This window comes from Rhinolophus sinicus, chromosome 3, assembly GCF_057876585.1.
Source record: "Rhinolophus sinicus isolate RSI-liver-muscle chromosome 3, RSI-T2T, whole genome shotgun sequence".
NCBI classification, from domain to species: domain Eukaryota; kingdom Metazoa; phylum Chordata; class Mammalia; order Chiroptera; family Rhinolophidae; genus Rhinolophus; species Rhinolophus sinicus.
The window spans coordinates 94299955-94320323 of NC_142503.1; the positions used below are offsets into that span (position 1 = coordinate 94299955).

General features: G+C 51.3%; 2 protein-coding genes across 2 annotated transcripts in view; both read right to left on the reverse strand.

The window, feature by feature from the left end:
• The window catches only part of CASTOR2 (cytosolic arginine sensor for mTORC1 subunit 2), a 49640-nt gene extending 36685 nt beyond the window's left edge, over positions 1–12955 (reverse strand). The window contains exon 1 of the mRNA XM_074328449.2: positions 12597–12955. Coding sequence (XP_074184550.1) covers positions 12597–12709 — 113 coding nt within the window. The 5' untranslated portion in view covers positions 12710–12955. The remainder of the gene's footprint in view (positions 1–12596) is intronic.
• The window catches only part of LOC109460015 (general transcription factor II-I repeat domain-containing protein 2), a 372825-nt gene that overhangs the window by 161122 nt on the left and 191334 nt on the right, over positions 1–20369 (reverse strand). The window lies entirely within an intron of this gene.

A 20369-nucleotide genomic window follows, 5' to 3' on the forward strand; every position in this document is an offset into this window, starting at 1 on the left:
CCTTCACTATGGTGGGCCGGCTACAGGCTGGGTATTCTGGAGGTGAAAGACTCTTAAGGTCTGTGCAGCCGGGGGCCTGCAAGGTGGCTGGAAACATAAGCTGAACAGTGCAAAGAACCCCAAACAAGATGCTTCAGGGCCTGCATGCATATGCACAAATACACACCTCCCCCAAACGGAAGGTGACATCAAGAGGGTCTTTTCACCTGCTTTTCAGGCTATCTGATGACGCGCTGGGTGGTCAGGGGGTCAGAAGCAGGCCTGGGCCACCCTGACGGGAGTGTAAACTGGAAACCCTCTCTGGAGGCACCGCGGGAGGACTTCAGCAGCACACACGCTCTGACCCGGAGGCCCGCTGCTAGGCATCCACTACAAACACATCCCCACACATGCGAAATGAGGTCTGTGCACAAGGTTACGTTATAGCATTAAACGTACAGAACAACGGAGGTTGGGAACAAATGACCACCGTGGGAGACAGGTTAAAGATACAGTGGTCACCAGTTCTGTGGAAAACTATGCAGCGGTTAAAAGGAAGGACACGACTCATGACTAAGATAAACGCCAGCTGAAAAAGCCATTGCGTGGGACAAGAAGAGTGAGCATGGCTTACTATTTGTTAAAAAAAAACACGGGGAAATAATACATACGCATATTTGCACACACACACGGAATATCAGCAAGAATCCCACGAATCTCGCTGTCTGTGGGGCAGGAACAGGGGTGGGAGGGAACGTGTACTGGGCAGCTGTATATTTTTGGAATTCTAATAAACTGTGAATTTACTATCTACCAACAATTTAAAACGAGGGAAAAAACCCACCAAAATAAACCAGAGCGGCAAGGAGGCCTTCCTGCAGGAGGCAGCAGGACCGTGGTAGGCTGGAAAGGCACGGGAGCAGGTGCACTGAGAAGGAGCAGGATGGGGCGCACAGTGGTGAGGGGCATTGCGTCGAGGGCTAGGCAGTCCTGGGGTCAAACCCCAGCCCTGTTTACCTGTGTCTGACCCTGGCAGTCACCAGTCCTCTCTTCCTTCCTGCCCAGGGCCCAGGGCACATCCCAGTCACAGCCTGCTGCCAGAAGAATGAAGGAACAACGAAGGATGAGGGGTTCCCTGCCTCTCCCATCCATCTGCAACCCTCTCTTTGGCAGGGGCTCTGACCCTGACCCACCTAGCAGGCTTGGTGACCTGTCATCCTAAAGCTGACCCTGGCGCTTTGCCTTCTCTCTATACAGGGCTCCCAGTAGAAGCTGCTGGATCCCCTAGTAAGCCTGGGCCCTGCTGGGGGGGGGTAGGGGGCGGTAAACGATAGGTGGGGAGCTCTGCCAAGATCTCCAGACTCAACATGAGGACCAAGAACCTGTACCGGCCTTCAGGACGCCCGACCTATGCTCAGCCCCTGCTGAAAGAGCAGAGCGCAGGCCCAGTCGGAGAGGACCCAAACCACAGCCTCCTGGGCAGGAAATGAGCATCTCCCAGAGCCCCAGACCACTCGGGGGGACCTGAGGGTTATGGAGTCTGGCAGGCGCTTGGGGAAGCCTCACTGTGACGGCCGGCCGATGCCTGCTGAGGACGTTCTGGATGCCGGGCAGTGGACACACATGAGCACGAGAGTCTCACAATACTCCGGGGCCCAGCAGCACCACTCCCATTTCCCAGATAAGAACAGCAAGACTTACTAAAGTGAAATCATTCTCCAAAGGTGGTATCATGGACTGAATGTCTGTGTTCCCCCAAATTCACATGTTGAAGTCCTACCCCCCGATGTGGTTACTGTATTTGGTGGTGGGGCCTCATTAGGTTAAGATGAGATCATGAGGGTGGAAATCCCATGGGGTCAGTGCCCCTACGAGAGGGAGAGAGATCTCGCTTCCTTCCCCTCAGTGTGCGGGCTCCCAGGAGAAGCCATCTGAGGACACAGGGAGAAGGGGCCTCACTGGGAGCGGACTGGTCAGCACCTTGACCTTGGACTTCTAGCCTCCAGAACTGCCAGCAATAAATCTCCGTTGTTAAACCTCCCAATCTGTGGTATTTGTTACTGCATCCCGAGCAGACTACGGTAACAGGTGGCAGTGAGGCTGCCAACTCGGATCTCATGCTCTTCCTCACTGACAGTGCCCAGCCCTCGCCACACCCCCACCCCTCAACTTTCTTCTCATTCTCGTGAATCTAGATTTGTTGTTGTTGTTCTTCAGTATGCCCAATGGGCACCCTGTCATTTACAGGTGAGCCTCCCAACACCTTTCTGGCCCTCACTTCCAGTTGTGACACTGCGTGGAAGACCCATTCCAAAAGCACTGCTCAGCTCAGGGGGTCCAGCCTGGGTGGGTGCATGAGTTCTCCCAGGTAGCTCACCACAGGATCCCCCCATGTTAGTACACCTGCCTGGGACCGAGCCCTGGGGGACTGGGACATTCACCTGGAGGCCCAGAGGCCAAATGGGGAGGGAGGCGACTTCCATCAGGGAAGGGGAGAAATAAATCAGGGACAGGTCCCAGCTCCTGGGCAGGATGGCAGGGGGAGGTGGGGGGAGAGACCTGCCCCATTCTTACCCCTCAGGAAGGTAAAGGGGTGAACGGGGGGTCGAGTCCAAGGTCCCTTCTAAACCTTCCCCCACCGCCTTCCAGTGTTCTAGATCCTATGGCAGGCTCCCAGTTCTAACCCTGAGAAGAATGGGGTGGGGCGGGTTTTCTCTGACTTGTATGGTCGCTATGCTTACAGCACAGCTGGAGTGACAACTCTGTACCTGTCCTGAAGCCTTTGATGTGTGAGCTTAAACGCTCCCACAGAAAGCATCGTATGGACACCTTCTTGCTGCCCTGAAGACCATGGAGAAGGACCATTCCCTGAGGGGACTCCTGGGAGGGACGAGCATGGAAGAGCCCCTGTGCTCCCGCCCACTGAGACGACAGGCAGCCTGCACCCTTGTCAGCCTCGGCCTTCAGAGACGCCCATTCTCACTGGGCCAGACCTTCTAGGCTGCACAGACACGACTGCCTCACACTATCACTGACATGTCTTACAGACAGGACAGCAGGGCTCAGAGATGGGCAGTGACCTGCCGAAGCTGCACAGCTCACACACGGCAGAGCTAGGGCACCGAACTCTGATGGGGGGAGCATCTGGGCAAAGTACAGGGTATCCTGGTCAGAGAAGAGGGTCAGAGGCACTGCAGGGGGAGGGGTAGCAAGAACAAAGTGGGAAAGAGGAGAGGCAGGGACGGGCTTGGGGAGGCCGAGTCCAGAGGGCAGGGCCTTGGGGGCTACACTCAGGGTCTGGACTTCATCCCAGAGCAGTTCACACATGGGTAGGATGGGATTTGATTTCTGGGATTTGAAGCTGCCCTCCTGCCAAGAAAGAGGGCCTAGAGGGCACAAGACCCTCCTCCTGAGGGCCACAGGGTCAGGTGAGAGGCTTGAATGGAGAACAGGGGGAAGCATTAGGAGGGCCAAGAAGGGGGGATTAGAGAAAGGACCTGGAGATGGGCTGGATGTGGGGACACAGAGGAGTGTGGAGCAGGTCTGGGCAGGAGCACCATTTGGGCCAAAGTCTGGGTTGTCTAAACGTCAGTCAGGCAGAGCTCGCCAGTGTGGGATGCAGACAATGACCCCCAAGACCTTGCTGGGAGCAGAGAGCTCACGCCTTTAAAAAGCCAGCTGAAGGACACCAGAGCTCTTGGTTCTGACCAACTGCTCTTACAGGCGGCCGCCTGACTAGCCCCAAAGGTTCTCGGGTCTGTGTGCCTGCAAACCCTTTCTCCCCAGCTGGCCGCCCCCTCCCCAGGACCTTGGGAAAGTCTACGTCAGTCCCTACAGCTACCCCAATCTGAAAGAAACTCCTCGTCAAATAAAAATCAGACTTTGTTATTCCATCCTGCAACCATCAGATTATCCTTTCCGGTGACTCAAAAGCAGGACAGACCATCAGCGCCATGGGGCAGGGGCCACCACTGCCTCTTGCCAATGCTTGCCACCCAGTCCAGGGCACTTCAGTCTTCAATAAGCATCCACTGAAGTCATATGAAAAATCAGCTGACTGTGTGTCGATCACTTAAGTCCCTGACGTAAAATTTCCCCATCAATCCTCACCACAACCCAAAGAGGTCAATACTAAGGTGCCCATTTTAAAGAGGAGGAAATGAGTCTCCCAACAACTTGCCCGCAGTCACGTAACTGGTAAGTGGTGGACCTTGGATAAAACACACGTTTTCTGGACTGTTACGTCCATCCTCTGAGAAACAGTCCTCAGCATAAGATCTTCCATCTTAACAGCAGGAATGAGCAGCGTGAAACACAAGCCGAGAAGAGCTGGAAGTGGGGAGCTGGCCTGAACCCCAACCTGCTACGTGTCTGCTTCATGACTTGGGGAGAGTTACTGAGCAGCTGTCTCCCCTGTTGGCTGGGGTGGGCAATCCCTCCTTCCTACAGAGCCCTGGTAAGAGTGAAATTACAGAGAGCCCCACTGTGGCCTGGCGCATAGTAGGCTCTCAAGAAAGATCTCTGAGGTTAAGCTTCGTTTGTTCTAAATCCATCATATCAGTCATGCATCAGTGACTCTTGAGCTCTCAAGGAGAAAGATTGAACTTTGAGAACAAATGTCCACTTACTGCCTTTCCTGCTCAAGAAAGGGAGTACATTGTGAGATGGGGAGGGGACCAAAAGTCAGGCAGGCCTGGTGCAGAGGCCTGAGGGCGGAGAGAAAAGTCCAGGAGAGCATCTAGGAAGCCCGGCCTGGTTTCAATAAAGCTGTTTTTAAAAACAAAAACAAAAACCCTACTCTTCACATACTGTTTTTGTGATCTTGAGCAAGGTACTGAACTATTTAGTGCCTCAGTTTCCTCCTCTGTAAAATGGGACAAGTAACTGCGCCTATGTGACAGGGTTGTTGTGAGGACTGAACAAGTTAATACATAACATGCTCAGAGCGGTCGTCCCCTGGGTACGAGTCTCTCCCTGAGCCTCAGTCTGCCCGGTGCTGCCCTAGCCTCTGCTCACCACACTGCCCTTTGGTTCCCCACTCGCTAGGCTCCTCTTTTTAAAACTTTTTTTTCACAAAACGTACACAAAATTTACCATCTTAACCATTTCTTAGTGTACAGTTCAGTAGTACGTACAGTCACACTGTTATGCAACCAATCTCCAGAACTGCTTTTGTTTTGCAAACCAGAAACTCTGTCCCATTAAACAACTGCCCGTGCCCTCCTCTCACCAGCTCCTGGCACCCAACATTCCACTTTCTGTCTCTATGATTTTAACTACTCCAGGTGCCTTGTGTAAGTGGAATCATATAGCATTTGTCTTTTTGTGACTTATTTCACTTAGCAGAATTCTAAGGTTCATCCATGCTGTAGCATGTCAGAATGGCCTTCATTTTTAAGGCTGAATAATATTCCATTGTATGTGTATACCACATTTTGTTTATCCATTCATCTGTCACACTTGAGTTGTTTCCACCTATGGCTACTGTGAAGCCTGCTGCTATGTACATGGGTGGACAGACAAGACCCCAAGCTTTTAAGCAAAGATCTCAGAGGTCGGAGTATGTCCACTACACTATATTTAAGTGAAGGATAAATGTAAGGCACCTAGAGGAGAGTTCCCCCTTAGAAGCTTTAACACATGCACAACAAACTGGGCTAAAGGTCTGGGTGAGCTGTCAGCTGCTGGAGAGCTTAGTGGGCCTGCCTGCCCATGCCAAGGTACAGGGCCCGGGAAGGCCAGATCCCGCCTGCTCCAGCTCTAGTGGGACGAGGCTGGTTTATTGAGGGCTGGTTCCTCGTACCAGAGGTCTGTCGTAAGAAAAAAACTTGCCAGCCACGTGCAGGCTCAGAAGAGACCAATTCAGGCCTCACAATGGCCTCTTTTGGTCCACAAGAGGTAAGTCAGTGCTGTGGAGCACCGGTCCTGAGGCCGGGACATGCACCTGAAATGGGGATGGGGGTACTAGCGATCCCAACCTACCCCGGGGTATGGGCGATCCGGCAAAGCCACTCACTCAGCCCCAGGGTGGCTTCCTGGGGAAGCTGACGCTCTTGCTGACTCCGGGAAGAGTCTGTTAGGTTGAAGGACTTGCGAGAGCTGTCTGGCTGCACTAAAGCTACGGTGACCCCACGTTCTGGCTTGCCCTGCTGTCCAGGGCAATTATGTTTAGTGCTCGCTGTTACTCTCAAAAGTGTCCCCATTAGGATGATAAATTAAACAGTCGCTGTATTAGCTATTGCATAACAAATGACCCCAAAACGTAGTGGCTTGATACAACAAACGTTTCTATCTCTCATAGTTTCCATGGGTTAGGAATCTGGGTGCGGCTGAACTGGGCAATTCTGGCAGAGGATATCTTATGACATCACAGCCAAGGTGCTGGCTGGGGCTGCGGCCATTGGAAGGCTTGCCTGGGCAGGAGGATGTGTGGTCAAGGTGGCTCCCTCACAGGCTGGCTGCTGTGGGAGGCCTCTCCACAGGGATGCTTGAGTGTCCTCACCACATGACAGCTGGCTTTCCGCAGAGCCAGGGATGAAAGCACGCAAGTGGGCCAGGTAGCGCTACCCTCTCAGTCTCGCTCCTGCCACCTTCTACATGTTAGAAGAAAGCCACTAATGCAGACTTCATGTAAAGGCAGGGGAGCTCCAGCTTTTGCAGAGAACAGTGTCAAGGAATTTGGGATATTTAAAAACTTCCAGAGTTACTCTACAAATAGGGCATGTGTGGTGTAGAGACAGGACAAAGCCAGAGAGGACAGAAGAAGTCAGATCAAGGAATATTCACAATGCCAGGTAAGGAGAGAGAACCACCAGGGGCAGGGTGCAGGGTGAGAAGGGCTCCGGGACAGAAGAAGTCAGATCAAGGAATATTCACAATGCCAGGTAAGGAGAGGGAACCACCAGGAGCAGGGTGCAGGGTGAGAAGGGCTCCGAGAAGGCGGAGCTGTGGTCAGGGTTTCAGAGTGAAGTGTGGCATCCCCCAGTTGGGCCCCAGGGCTCCCCTCAGCCCTTGCAGCACCAGCTGTTCCCTCCAGTCCAGCCTTTGGGCCTCTCACCCTCTAGCTTTGGCGGAAAACACACCTTTCCTTCCCTCTGGACAGAAGCTCCTTTTGTGTTTCCTAGGGAGCCCTGCACGTAGCAGGTGCACGCTGCAGGGTTTCTGCATGAACCCATGCACAGCAACCCCAGGCTGTGGTCGTGGCAGCCACAAGTCACAGCCTGCATTCTGCATACACCTTTCTCTTTCCAGCCTTCAGGCCTTTGTTCATGCTATTCTCTTGCCCAGAGGGCTCTGGCTGTGCAGTTTGCACTGCCCTGGAGACAGATGGATTGGGGACCTACCTGCAGACAGCAGATTGGCCAGGGCAGGCAGTATGGATTTCTGTGAGCATGTGCTTACTACAGACTCACCTATGTTTTTCTTTTTTTTGGCCACTCAAATGAGATGGACTTTTTAGGATGGAATTTAAAGATAAGAGCATTTCACAGGCAAAAAAAAAAAAAAAAAAAAAAAGACAGGAAGGAAAGAAGGAAAAGTGTGCTGCAGTTTCCCACACCTGAATACATTTCAGGATAACGATCTTGCCCCCTGCCCTCCGCTTTGTTGCTGGGGGAGGGGTGAGACACCTCCGCTGAGTGGCCCCTGGGAAAGGCATGCCCAAACCGGTGTGCTTTCAGGCCTGGCCTAGCAGTCATCAAGACAGGTTCTACCACCAGACTTCCTGGGTTCAAATCCCAGCTCTGCCACTTCTGTGTGTCCTTGGGCACTCACGTTCCTTGGCTTCCTCGTCTGTAAAAGGGGGACAATCCAGCCACGTTGGAGTAACCATAGGTGTTTTCCCTGTATACTTATTAACTGCTCCCAGTTTTGCCTTGCAGGGTTGTGGAGAGCAAATGTGAGTCCCAGAAGCACCGTACCAGCCTCCACCTCCCGGGGGCCACAGGCCCCGGCTGCAGTGGTGAATCCTGACTGGTCTGTGATGGTCTCATTCCCTGTGCACCTGATTGGTTCAAGCATGTTCACGTGACCCCGTTTGATCGGTGAGACAAGGAAGTCCACGCAGGAGCAGGGCACGTTCCTGGAAAGGTTTTCTCAGAGACGCCTGGAGACAACAGCCCTGTCCCTCCAGGAGATCTCCTCCCGACTGCCCCTAAGGCCTGGAGCTGCCCTGGCGACTCCACAGGGAGCCCCACCGTCATGCCAAGGATGGCCAAATAGAAAGGCAGGAAGACCTGGGTTCTTGATGACACCACTAAGCCTTTAAGTTACCAATCCTAGAGCAGCCCAACTCATAACATCGTGTCAGACACAGTTCAAACTTCTTACTGTTTAGGCCAGCTAAGTCATGGTTTTTGTTATTTGTAGCCCAAAGCATCTTGCTGACATTCCATGGTGGGTTACATTTCATCTTCTTGAGATTAAGCCCATCATATTGAGGAAGGGTCTACGCTCAGCTGTGCACTAAAGGAAGACTTCCTAAAGGCAGTGAGGCTAAAACGGAATCTAAAAGGATGCGCAGGCGGACAAAGGGGGCAGGGAGGGCGAAGGGTAACATTCCAGGCAGACAGGAGAAAGGCGTGAGGCTAGCGACACCACAGAGGGTGTGTGGGTGTGTGGGTCTGTATGGCTGGGAGCCAGGAGAGAAGGATGCAGCAGGTCCTCAGCCAGGCTACACAGAACCTCAGGGGATCACAGGGCAGGAAAGCTCTGTGGACAGCCTTCATTTCGCTCACCCAGGGTCTCGCCTAGAGTCCAGCTTCATGCCTAGAACAAGTGCACTCGGCCGGCCTTCTGTCCCCTATTCCGGTCACACCCAGATGGTGCTCTGAGTTGGGGCAGAGAGCAGGGCCAGGAGGCACTGCACTGGACCTTGCTTCTCCAGGTGTGATTCTGCCTGCCATGCCTCTTCCGGCCCCCAGGGCACTCATAAGGGACTGGCTGAAATCTGGGTCACTCTGTGCACGAGTGGGACATCCATCAAACAGGCAGTTACTAAGTGCTTACAAAACAGTGTGCTAAGCACAGTGGAGATAGGACCTGATTCAAATCCCAATTCTGTTTCTTCCCAGCTGTGTGACCTTGAGAAAGCCACTTTACTTTTCCAAACCCAGTGTCTTCACCTCTTTACTTCTTTGTGATAGATGGTGATATACATGGTGGCTCTATTATCTCTGGTACGGGGAGGGGTGGGGAGTAGATAAAAAGATGCACAAAAAGCTTCCTAAGCATAAAGTTTATAATCTAGGTGGGAGAATAAGACAAGCAAACAATACGCTCTTATGGACAAAAGTTGAGAAGCGATGAAAGGTTAAGTGGAGGGAGTATCTGAGCTGGGCTGTCAGGAAGTAGAAATCTAGATGGGAGGTGATGAGAGACAAACATTCCTGGTGGAGAAAAGGCCCACAAAGGCAGATACAGAAAGCCTGCAGGTGCCACTCTGTGCTTCTAAAGCCTTTAGAACAGTGGGCTGAAAACAGGAGGGCTGGACATAACTGGGATGTGGGCATCATTTGCCACCTGTCATAGCAAATCTCTGAGTTTAAGCCAGAAAGATACAGATTCAAGTCCTGCTCTACCACTTACTGTGTGACCTTGAGCAAGTCACGGAACCTTTGAGCCTCAGCGCCCTTTGCAAATCTGGTATAAAACCTAATTCAGAGAGCTGTCCTGTGGTACAGGACCTGGGACCAGGATCCCCTTTCCCACCCAGCTAGTCCCTATTTTAAAGCCCTAAGACCCAGTGCCACCTCCTGCAGAAAACCCACCTGCCTCCCTCCGGCAGTCCCCCCACACCTCCCCCCACCCCATTAGACTCCCCTTCCCTGACTCCACTGCTGTACTGTTTGTGGTCACCTGTCTTTCTCTCCCAGCAGGTCCTGGGCTTTGAAGAGGGAGGGGCAGGTACCTCAGCATCTCATGGACCCCGCTGCACCCCACACCTCAGATATCCTCCAATGCTATCCTCCTCCCCAAGCCTGAGCTCAGGTAGACACAAGAGGGAGGAAGTGATTAAGTCTGCTGGGGGTGGGGGGGAGGGGGTTCAGCAAAGCTTCAGGGTGATATCACCAGATCTCGAGGCTTGAATAGGAGTTTACTGGGGTGGGGGTTCCAGGCAGAGATGGTAGCACTAAAGCAGGAGGTGTGAAGGGAAGGATAAGTAAATTGTGGGTCACCCAAGTGCTTGCCAGAGAGTGGCTGAAGAGGAGGATTCTGGATCCAGATCTAGAAAGGCCTCAAATGCCAAACCAAGGAGTTGACCCTACAGGGAATGATTGAAAACTTATAAACAGGCAGCACAGATACCCTGGGGCAGGTTCGGGTGTGTGTGTGTGTGTGTGGGGGAGGGAATGCTGCACTATTTGGGGCTGAATTTAGGTTGGGGGTGGGGTAGGGAAAATGACAGGGTTATGGGCCATCACTTGGGGGCAGGAAGGATCAAAGAGGACCAAAAGTTCTACCTGGATGACTTATTATTGAGACTACACTGAATAATATATCCACAACCCACTATGCCTTATGCTTGCTAAAAAGCCCATTTCCACATCACTCCATGCTACACACACAGCAGCTCTGTGAAAACTAGTGGGCCAAGTGGTGCTGTCTTCATTACAGAAGGACAAAGTGGGAGCCAAAGAAGGAAAGGGACCTTGCCAAAGTCATGCAAGCAATGAGGGGGGCAGTCACAACCTGAAGTCAGTGTCCTGGCCCTGAGTGCTGTGGAGGCAGCCTTCAGCCATTTGACAAATGAACTCAGCACCTTCTAGAGCCAAACCCTGGAGACATGGAGATGACCTTTGACCTCTGAGTCATCTTGAGACTGGCCTGGTCACCTGGGCCTCAGACCAGCTGCCTCTTGCAGGAAAGGGAGAAGTGGGACCCACTGACGGGTAGGTTTTCCGTAGTTAGGTAGGCCAGCAAGGGCTCACCCCCAGGACATGCCTATCTATGAGTCCTCCACAGTGGACTCTTGGGTGGGGCTGGAAGAGGGAAAGGGGCAGAGGGAGTGGCCCCTTCCAGCCTTTCTAAGAAGTCCCCCAATGCCCCCTCCTCTTGGCACCCAGGGCCCGCACAGCCGCAGCCTGACTCATCATCCTGGTTTGAATGGTAGCCGAGAAATCAGCCAGGGGGCTGCCTGGGGCTGAGGGCCAAGGGTTGGAAAAACAAGGCCGCTTTCTCTTACTTCAGCCTTGGAACTCAAGACAGGCTAGGGGTGGGGAGCAGAGAGCAGGTAGATGCAGGATGGTGGGTGTCAACAGCCAGAGGAGGCTGTGGGGGGTAAGGGGGGGAAGGAGATTCAGAATCTGAGCTGTGGGCTTTTGTTTTCAAATGACCTGTTTAATAATTACCTTTGCAATCAAAGAAGCCAGGGCCCAGCAAAGACAAGGATTTCAACCTTCCATACCCCACCGAGCAGGCAGAGAAGAAAGTAAACAAGATGCCACTGGCAGATCTCATTCCATCTTGCAAACAATGGCCGGACTGAGCTCCCAGCTCAGACACACACATTAAAGTGAGATTTCCAGGCAAGAACTTTACCAGACAGATAAGAGGCTCGGATTGAATTATTTCCCTGCATCCCCAGAGCTCCTCTGAGCTCAGCGCCCAAGGGGGCAGTTTAGGAGCCCTGTCATTTTAACGTTAACCTTGACCTGTAATTTATTCATTCATTTCGCAGGGAGGGAGAACCACCCCCGCCCCAGCCTCTGAAAAACCCAACCACCACCAACTTCATCCTTTTGAACAGCCACAATGGTGGACAAACAAGGGATTTAAGTTACAGAAGCTAGCTCTCACTCACACTCCTCGGGCTCCGGCTCCTTAAAAACAACAACACCTAATCCAAGCACCCACCAGGGCTCATAAAGTCAGACCTGACCTGGCACTGGGAAAATCCAACTTGTTTTTTTTTCAACCTCCCAAGGCCTTCAACTATTTTTCCCCCTGCAGCATCCAAGCCCAGCCTCAAGGCAGAGCCATAAACAAGCCTGCTCCTCCCCCTTCCACGGTTCGGCAAAACAGCCCCCACTCCACCTTCGCAGACCCCAAGGATTAAGAACCACAGCGACCCTTACCCGCAGCCCCTCTTCTGCTCTCCCCCAGCCCCCCCGCCCCATCCGCAACCCTCGAAGCACCTTGAGATAAACACCCACTAATGATTTTATGATTTTCTGCTCTGGGTAGCCGCGCTCAGCAGAATCCCTCCCCTCCGCCCTGGCGACGGGGGCCGGCCCAACCGAGGGATTGGGGGATGGGGGGTGGTAGTTTGTTTTTTCCACTGCCGCGTCCCCACACCTGTTTTTCATTCATTCATTCGTTCGTTCATTCATTCACGGATTCGTCACTGCAGCCTCCCCGACCCTCCGGATCTCGGGGAGGGGCTGGGAGGGAGAGGGCCGAGATGGGGGGAGACAGCGGCGGGGGTGCATCTGGGGGAATCGGGATGGAAGCACCCCGTTTGAGGGCAGTTTGGATGGCTTTGTCAAAAACAAGGCGAGAGGCGGGGCGGAGGCGCTCCCCGGGGCTGGAAGTTGTTTTCGAGCGGCGGCGGCGAGGACAGCCGCCCGGGTGCGCCTCTTTGTCTCTCCCCGGCCGGCGCCGCGTCCCCGCGCTCTCACCTGGTCTTGGAGGACAGGAAGGCAAGTTTGATCAGTCCGTAGGTGAAGAGCGGGATACTCTCCTTGGCGACGCTGGCAACTTGCAGCCGGTGCTCCAGGATGTGGAGTTCCATCGTCCGCCCGCGCTCCGCGGCGGCTCATCGGCGGGGGGCGAGCCGCGGCCCCCGCCCCCTGCGCGCCCAGCCGGCACCGAGCGCCGCGGGCAGCCGGCCCGGGGACCGGGAGCTCGGCGGCGGGCGGGCCCGGGCGGACAAAGGGGAGGCCCGCCAAGCCGCGAGGGGCCGCGGGCGGCAGGCTAGGGCTGCAGCGCTGGCGGAGCGGCAGCGCACGGCGCCCGGCGCGGAGAGCAGCTGGTGTTCGCTGTAACAAACAACTTGCCACTCAAACGCCGGCCCGCTGGGCATGCGCGGCCGCGGCGGGGCGTGCCGGGACTTGTAGTTGCGCTCGGCCCGGCGCTGTCGGCTGCTGATGTCAGGGGCTGGCGGCCGCGCGAGGGGTCGACCCGCTGCACGGGAAATGCGCGAGTGCCGGGCCCTGCGGGTCCACCGGGGAGGCGGAGGGCAGGAATGGGGGCTTTCGAGCCAGCCTGCGCCCGGGTGAAAGCACTGTCACTCAGAGCTCGGAACTGAGCGCTTTGGGGTGCAAAGCGAGTCGCCAACCCAACTCCAGCGCTGGAGGAGGCCCGAGTCTGGGAGGGGAGAGATCTAGAGAAACCAGTAATTACAGTGCAGAGAAGCAAAACAGAGAGGGGTGCTGGGGACAAAAATGCAGCGAGGGGTCTAAAGGGTTTCCTGGAGGAGGGGACATCCAGATTGGGTTCTGAAGGATGAATGGAAGCTCGCCGAGGAGTGGGGCAGGGGCCTTCCAGGCAGAAGGAACAGCGTGTCCAAAGGCACAGAAGCGTAAAAGCCTCCACGGTGCTGTGTTTGGCTTTGTTGGAGCGGAAAATGTGAGGGAGGAGAGGCAGAGATAAGGCAGGCGCAGTCACCAGGAGTACGGTGGAGAGGGGTCATGTGTGCAGAGCTAATGAGGGGGCCCTTTATCCTGTGCGAGAGGGGGTGATGGGGAAGGTGAAGGCCGAATTGGGGGGAAGTCTGAAGTACATTCGAAGGGCTTCCCATCCCATGGCCAATGTGCCAGTGACTATATCCCGCAATGGCTGACCGGTTTTGAAATTTTCTAGGTTAAAGTTACTGGTGCTTTGCCCTTTGGCAGAGTAATTTGCCGGTGTATTGGGTCAGGTCTACCTGCTGGGGCAGGCGGGGAACTCTCTTTTTGAGGGATATTCTAGCTGTGTTCCTTCACACTCTTAGCCCTTCTCTGTTAGGTAGCCCTTAGGTAGCCCTTCTCTGTTAGGCCCCCTCATTTCCACAAAAGGGTGTGAAGCCTGCAGTCTGCTTGCTCTTAGAACACGCTGCTCCCTTCCTACTTTATTTTCATTAAAGAATTTAATACCCTCGAATAAAGAATAGATTTACTTTTTTTTAGTTGTCTGTCTTTCTCTTCTAGAATCTCAGCTCCATGAAGGTAGTGAGTTTAGTCTGTTCTGCTGTATCCCCAGTGCCTGCAATGTGTGAGACACACATTCAATATTTATGAAATGCATAAATACATACATCTATTCCTTTAGAATCTAGACATCTAAAAGGCCCAAACAGAAATGCATTCAGGGGCCAGGCAAGTAACAGAAATGTATGAAGCACTTGGGTATCAGATAGTCGGAAATGGTGCAGGAGAAGGGAAAGCTTCCTGAAGACTTAAAATTCCATTTTAAAATAAACAACCAACAGGTGAAACCAAACAAAGCTAAAGGCAGGAATCGGCCAGTTTTCTGACTTCTGCTCTGGATCGCCAAGTCAGTGTTTTTCAGTCTTACAGGCCATGACCCATGAGTGCATGGTGAAATCAATTTAGCAGGGCATGACTAGCATTAAAAAAAAAAAAAAAAGAGTAGAGAATGGCACGGATCTTTGCACATAGTAAGGGTAAGTTTTTTTAAAAAGGGTATTGTCTTTTCTATGTTTCAGGAAACTTTCATTCTGGCCATGTGTGTACATGTGTGCATGTATGTGTGTGTGTGTGTGTGTGTGTGTGCATGCATGCAGTGGCTCTTGAGGTGAAGGTATTTCTTACTGTGGGTCTTGGTCAAAAACATTTGAAAACACTGTGGGTTTTCCATTTAATCAAGCCAGACCATCATAAAGTTTGCAAATTTAGACTGTTTTAGTTTGACCTGCAGAATTGCTTTCACAGAGTTGTATTTGGTGCTTAAGATTTTTGTGACTACTGAAATTAATGTTGGGATGTTAAAGAAACTGGCCTCTGGGTTGCCAAATCCAGAGGATAATGTCTGGCTTGGTGTAGGGTTAGACATTCACTCTCAAAGTCATTCAAGTGCCAGCTTGGAAGTTTCCCAGTGGCATTCGCTCCCTGCTTGATTCCTTTGCACTGCACTCTTCTGGTCCTTCTCTGGTTCTTCTCGGTTTCCAGCTTTGGTTTCTTCTTTGCCTAACCCTTAAATGAGTAGAGGCCCACCTGGTGTTCCTTTCTGTCGTGTATTTTTACAGTAAAGAGCTGCCAGTGAATCATGCCTCTTGGTAAGACATCCCACTTCGACTTTGGGTTTGGCCATGTGACTTGCTTTGGCCCATGAGGTATTAGCAGTTGTGCTTGCTAAGTCCTTTGCATTGGGGCTTGCCCACTTAGAATGCTGCCTTGAGACCATCATGATGTAAAGATGCCCAAATGAAAGACCACATAGAGAGACAGGTCCAAGCTGAGCCCAGCGCCCTGCTGACAGCTGGCACCAACTACCAGACATGTGAGCAAGACCATCTTGGACCTTCCAGCCTACTGTCCAGCTACATGCAGCCACATAAGTGAGCAAGGTAAAACCAGAAGAGGAACTAACCAGCTAATCTATAGAAACATGAAATATGGTAAATCATTGTTTTTAGCCACTTAGATTTGGAGTGTTTTATTATGCGGCAATAAATAGCTGATATAGTTCCTCCACCCTCATCTTTGCTTCAATGGGCCTACCCAGTTTCTGGTTTGTAATACGTTGATGGGCCCCAAATTGACAGTTCCAGCTCAAAACATATTCCTGAGGCCCTGATTCACATATTTAACACCCAAATGTTCACAGACTTGGCCAACCAACCCAACCTGTTTAAATCCTACCTCATCATCTAGCCCACCTCAGACCGTCCCCTCTTCCTCCTATAATCCCTATGTAGGTTAACGACACTTTCCTCAGTCCCTCAAGTTACCAGCCTACTATGGCAAACTGTATTTTCCAAGATGGCCACAACAAGATCTTGTGTTCTACCTGCTCTTCTTGCAACATGACATTGGTCATCATCCCATCAGAAGGTGAGTCTATGTTCCCTCCCCTTGAATCTGAACAGGCCTGTGACTCCAGAGGAAATGACCCACCTGACTTATGAAACTAGGTCATAAGAGGTGATATTGCCGCCACTGGGGCCTCTTGGGACACTGACCTCGGAACCCATCTGCCATGCCGTGGGGAAGCATGAGGCACAAAGGAAGACTACACGTAGGCATTTGCATTAGTTGGATAGAGCTGCATAACAAAGTACCACAGACTGGGGGACTTAACCAACAGATATTTATTTTTCCACAATTCTGGAAGCTAGAAGTCTAAGATTAAGGTGTTGGTAAAGTTGGTTCCTTCTTAGGTCTCCCTCCTTAGCTTATAGTTGACCACCCTCTCAAGCGTCTCACATAGTCTTCCTTTTATGCATATCTGTGTCCTAATCCCTTCTTATAAGGACACCAGTCCTATTAGATTAGGGCCCGCCCTAATGACCTCATTTAACTTAATTACATCTTTAAAGACCCTATCTCCAAACACAGTTACATTCTGAGGTACTGGGGGTTAAGGCTTCAACATATGAATTTGCTGGTGGTGGTGGGGTGGACACAGTTTGGTCCAGAGCAGTATTCCAGCCAGCACCCCCAGCTGAGGTTCCAGCTGACAGTCGGCATCATCACCAGGCATGTGGTGACGCCTTGGTCACATGAGAGGCACCGAGCAAGAAGCACTCTGCTGAGCTTCTCTAGAACCAGGAGAGATCACAATAAAATACTGATGGTTTTAAGCCGCTACATTTTAGGCTGGGTTGCTAAGCAGCAATAGATAACTGATTCACCCTGGAATCAAACTGGTGGCGGTGGTGGGGACAGGAGAGGTTGACCACAGAATCATCCTAGACTGTTACCTTTTGCCTCCTGCCGACCCCAATGTCTGATTAATCACCAAGTCTTAATGATTTTATGTACTGCACACCTCTGTAATCCTGCTTCTCTCTCCATCTTGACCATCATAATTCCATGTCAGGACATAACTTTCCTGTCCCAGATGGTTACAGTGGCCTCCTAATGCCCATTGCACCCTCCTCACGTTGTCAGAGTAGCTCTTCCATACCTCTGGTTAACGTCCTTTAGGGGCCATGAAGAAACCACAACCCAGTTAAGAAAACCAGGCAAGGCCAGATCCTCCAGGGCTGGTCACATGTAAAGGGGAAGGGGCTTCCTGACCCCTAGACCCACGTCCTCCAATATGGCAGCCAAACATGGCTATTGAGCACTTGAAATGTAGTGAGAAACTGAAGTTTTAATTTCACTTCATTTTAATTAATTTAAATTTAAAAATGAATGCTTGATTCAGTTATTAGAAAATGTTCAAGTAAGTTTGCAATAGGGTGACGAATTGTCCTGGTTTTCCTGGGACTGAGGTTTTAAAACCAGGACTTAGGTAAACTGGGATGAGTTGATCCCACTACTTTGAGAGAACTTGGTTATGGAAATCTATGAAACCTAAATACAGATCAAGTATTGTGGATGAAAACAAAGCATTTGAAAAACGAGCTAGAAATGTCAAATACACCTTGGCTTTCAAAGTCTTGGTATGGAAAAAAGAATGTAAAATGTCTCAATATCTCAATTTTTTATATTGATTACATGTTGAGATAATATTTTGGATATTAGGTTAAGTAGAATATATTACTAAAATTAAGTTCATCTGTTTCTTTTTACTTTTTAAAATTCAAAATGACACATGGCTTGAGTTACATTGTTATTGGACTGCACAGCTGTAGGACAGTGGTTCTCAAACTGTGGATGGTGTCAGAATGACAAGGGACACTTGGTGAAAATACCCAGGCCCAGGCCCTATCCTGCTTCCAGGATCCTGGAAGCTCTCCAGGCCTCAATCACCCTGCTGTGGTGGGTTGGGGTGGGGGAGTGTAGACTCCAGATACCACTTTCCACTTAAGCCTAGAGTCTCTGGACCCAAAAAAGCAACTCCCAGAGACAGGCAGGACTTTTCACTCTGCCCAGCTAATGCCTGGCCTGGGCTTTACCAGCACAGGCTGCTCAGACAGGGTGGGAGTGGAAAAAAGATGAGGGTAGGGAGGGTCAGAAGAATTCCATTTGGCCAAGGGGGCATCTCGTTCTGGGGCCAGGTTCTTTCTGGATCTTTATCTAGTCCCTAGGTGAGCTGACCATGAATCTCCTGCCCTAAGTTTGACAAACAGCAGTGAGGGCCATGGTGAGTGACAGAGGGTTCTTGAGCAAGGGAGGAACCTAATGAAATGGATGCCCATTGGCCTATTGGGCGGGGTCCTAGGCCTCCACCACCTCCCTTTTCCACACTTTCCCACAGGGCTGTAGAAAGAGAGTTCTCTGATGCTCCCACGTGCTCCCCCACACCTCCACAAGAGAGGATTACTGGTCCCCAATAGGGTGGACTGAATTAATGTAAGTAGTTACAGCTTAATCCCCACTAGCTATTATCCTGATCTTGGGGACAGAGTCTTCCTTCCCTGCTCAGCGTTGCCAGGAGCTCCCAGGGAACAGATGGCAGCCTCTCTGCTACAGATCCACACTTAGACACAAACACCAGGTATCATTTGGACCCATTGTGGTAGACAGTGTGCATTATGGGAAACCAACCAACCAATCAACCAGCGAACCAACCAACCAACCCTGCATTCTAGAGAGCCAGGTCTGGTCTAAATTTGACCTCTATCCCCTTCTGTGCTGTCCAAGTTAAGACTTTCTCTGCTCGGATTCCCTGATACGTAAGATGGGCATGATGATACCTCTCTCACAGGGTGCGCACGTGTGTGTGTGCACCAGTGTGTGCTGTGTGCACGTATGCATGTGCCGATGTGCGTGTGTGTGCTCATGCCTGCCTTCATGGGGATTAAATGAAAGAATGCCTTTGGGAAAGCATCCAGTGCTGTTCCTGGTAGAAGCACAGTAAATATTTGTCCAGTGAATGAATGAATGCGTGCATGGGTATGCTCTTCTTTGGCAGTCTGGCCTTAAAGGCAGGCCCCCTCTGTGGCTCTTACTTTCTACTCCTTCCTGGCTTCCATGGTTCCTCTCATTGAAGGAGGAAAGGAAGGAAATGGGTGTGTCCAGACCTTTTCCTTGGTGCCAGCGTGTGTGTTGTTGTATCTGATCCTCTGGAGAGGTAGGGATTTGTATGCCCATACTACAGATTGGGAAACTGAGGCTAGGGAGGTTGGGGAGCAGGAGCCTATGGACACCACTTTTCTTTTTCTTTTTAATATTTCAAATGTCTTTTTTTTGACATTCAGCATTATTTTATTTTAGTTTCAGGTGTACAGCATAATGATTAGACATTTATATAATTTATGAAGTGATCCCTTGAATAGTCTAGTACCCGCCGGGCACTACACATAGTTATTATGACATGGCTTTTCTTGACTCTCCCAAGGGCCTATGCCAGGGCTGAGCCTGCAGAGGTACTTAAGGAATGCCCATCTATTGAATCGATGAGTGAATGTTAGGTGCCATGGTTACAGCAGGAATCAGCCCCTCTCTTGTGCCATCCTTGGGCAGGGCTCAGGCAGGACAAGAGACCACTGAGTCTTTTCCTCTTCTCTCTCTCTTCATCTTGAATCATTTCCTTCCATACCCTCTTCCTGTCTCCTCCCCCTTCCTATGTACTCCTCAGCCTGTGCCCTTTCAGACTTTTTTCTCTTTTCTTCTCTTTTCTTCTCTTTTCTCTTCCTTTCCTTTCTTTTCTTTTCTTTTCTTTTCTTTTCTTTTCTTTTCTTTTCTTTTCTTTTCTTTTCTTTTCTTTTCTTTTCTTTTCTTTTCTCTTCTCTTCTCGTCTTTTCTTTTCTTTGTGTGTATCATAATCTGTGTCTGAGAACCAGCCTGCATAACCTCCAAGAACCAAAAGGTTGACACAATGGAAGATAGAGGCTGAGGGGCCTCCACACCCCTACCATTTATATTCCCGTGCCTCAGTTTCTGCATCTGTAAATTGGGGTGGTTATCAGGATTCGAGATGGTGAGTGTAGGTGCTGCGTACAGGCCTGACCAATGGGAAGTGCCTGGCGGATGTGAATGGTTGCTGTTATTCTGCCTGTTCCTAAGGCTGAACCTACCATAGCTCTTTAATACCCTGGGGACTAAATCTGGGGAAAGCCAGGGCCTGAGATTCTGAAGGTGTGATTTTGGGTAAATTGTGCATCAGTTTCATGACTAAAATGCCAGTCTCTGGCTGCCTGCCTCCCAGAAAAGTGGTGAGATGTTGGTCATTAAATTGAGACAGGAAGACCATTACTGAATCTTGTGGAACTAACACAGTTTAGTCCAGAGAGAGCAGTGCTGGGACATGTGGCTTTTTCCACAGTGGTGTTTATTCAAGGCTTGTGAAATGACTCATGGGGCACCTGTGGTGACTGGTCACTGGGGTGGTGTCTTAGG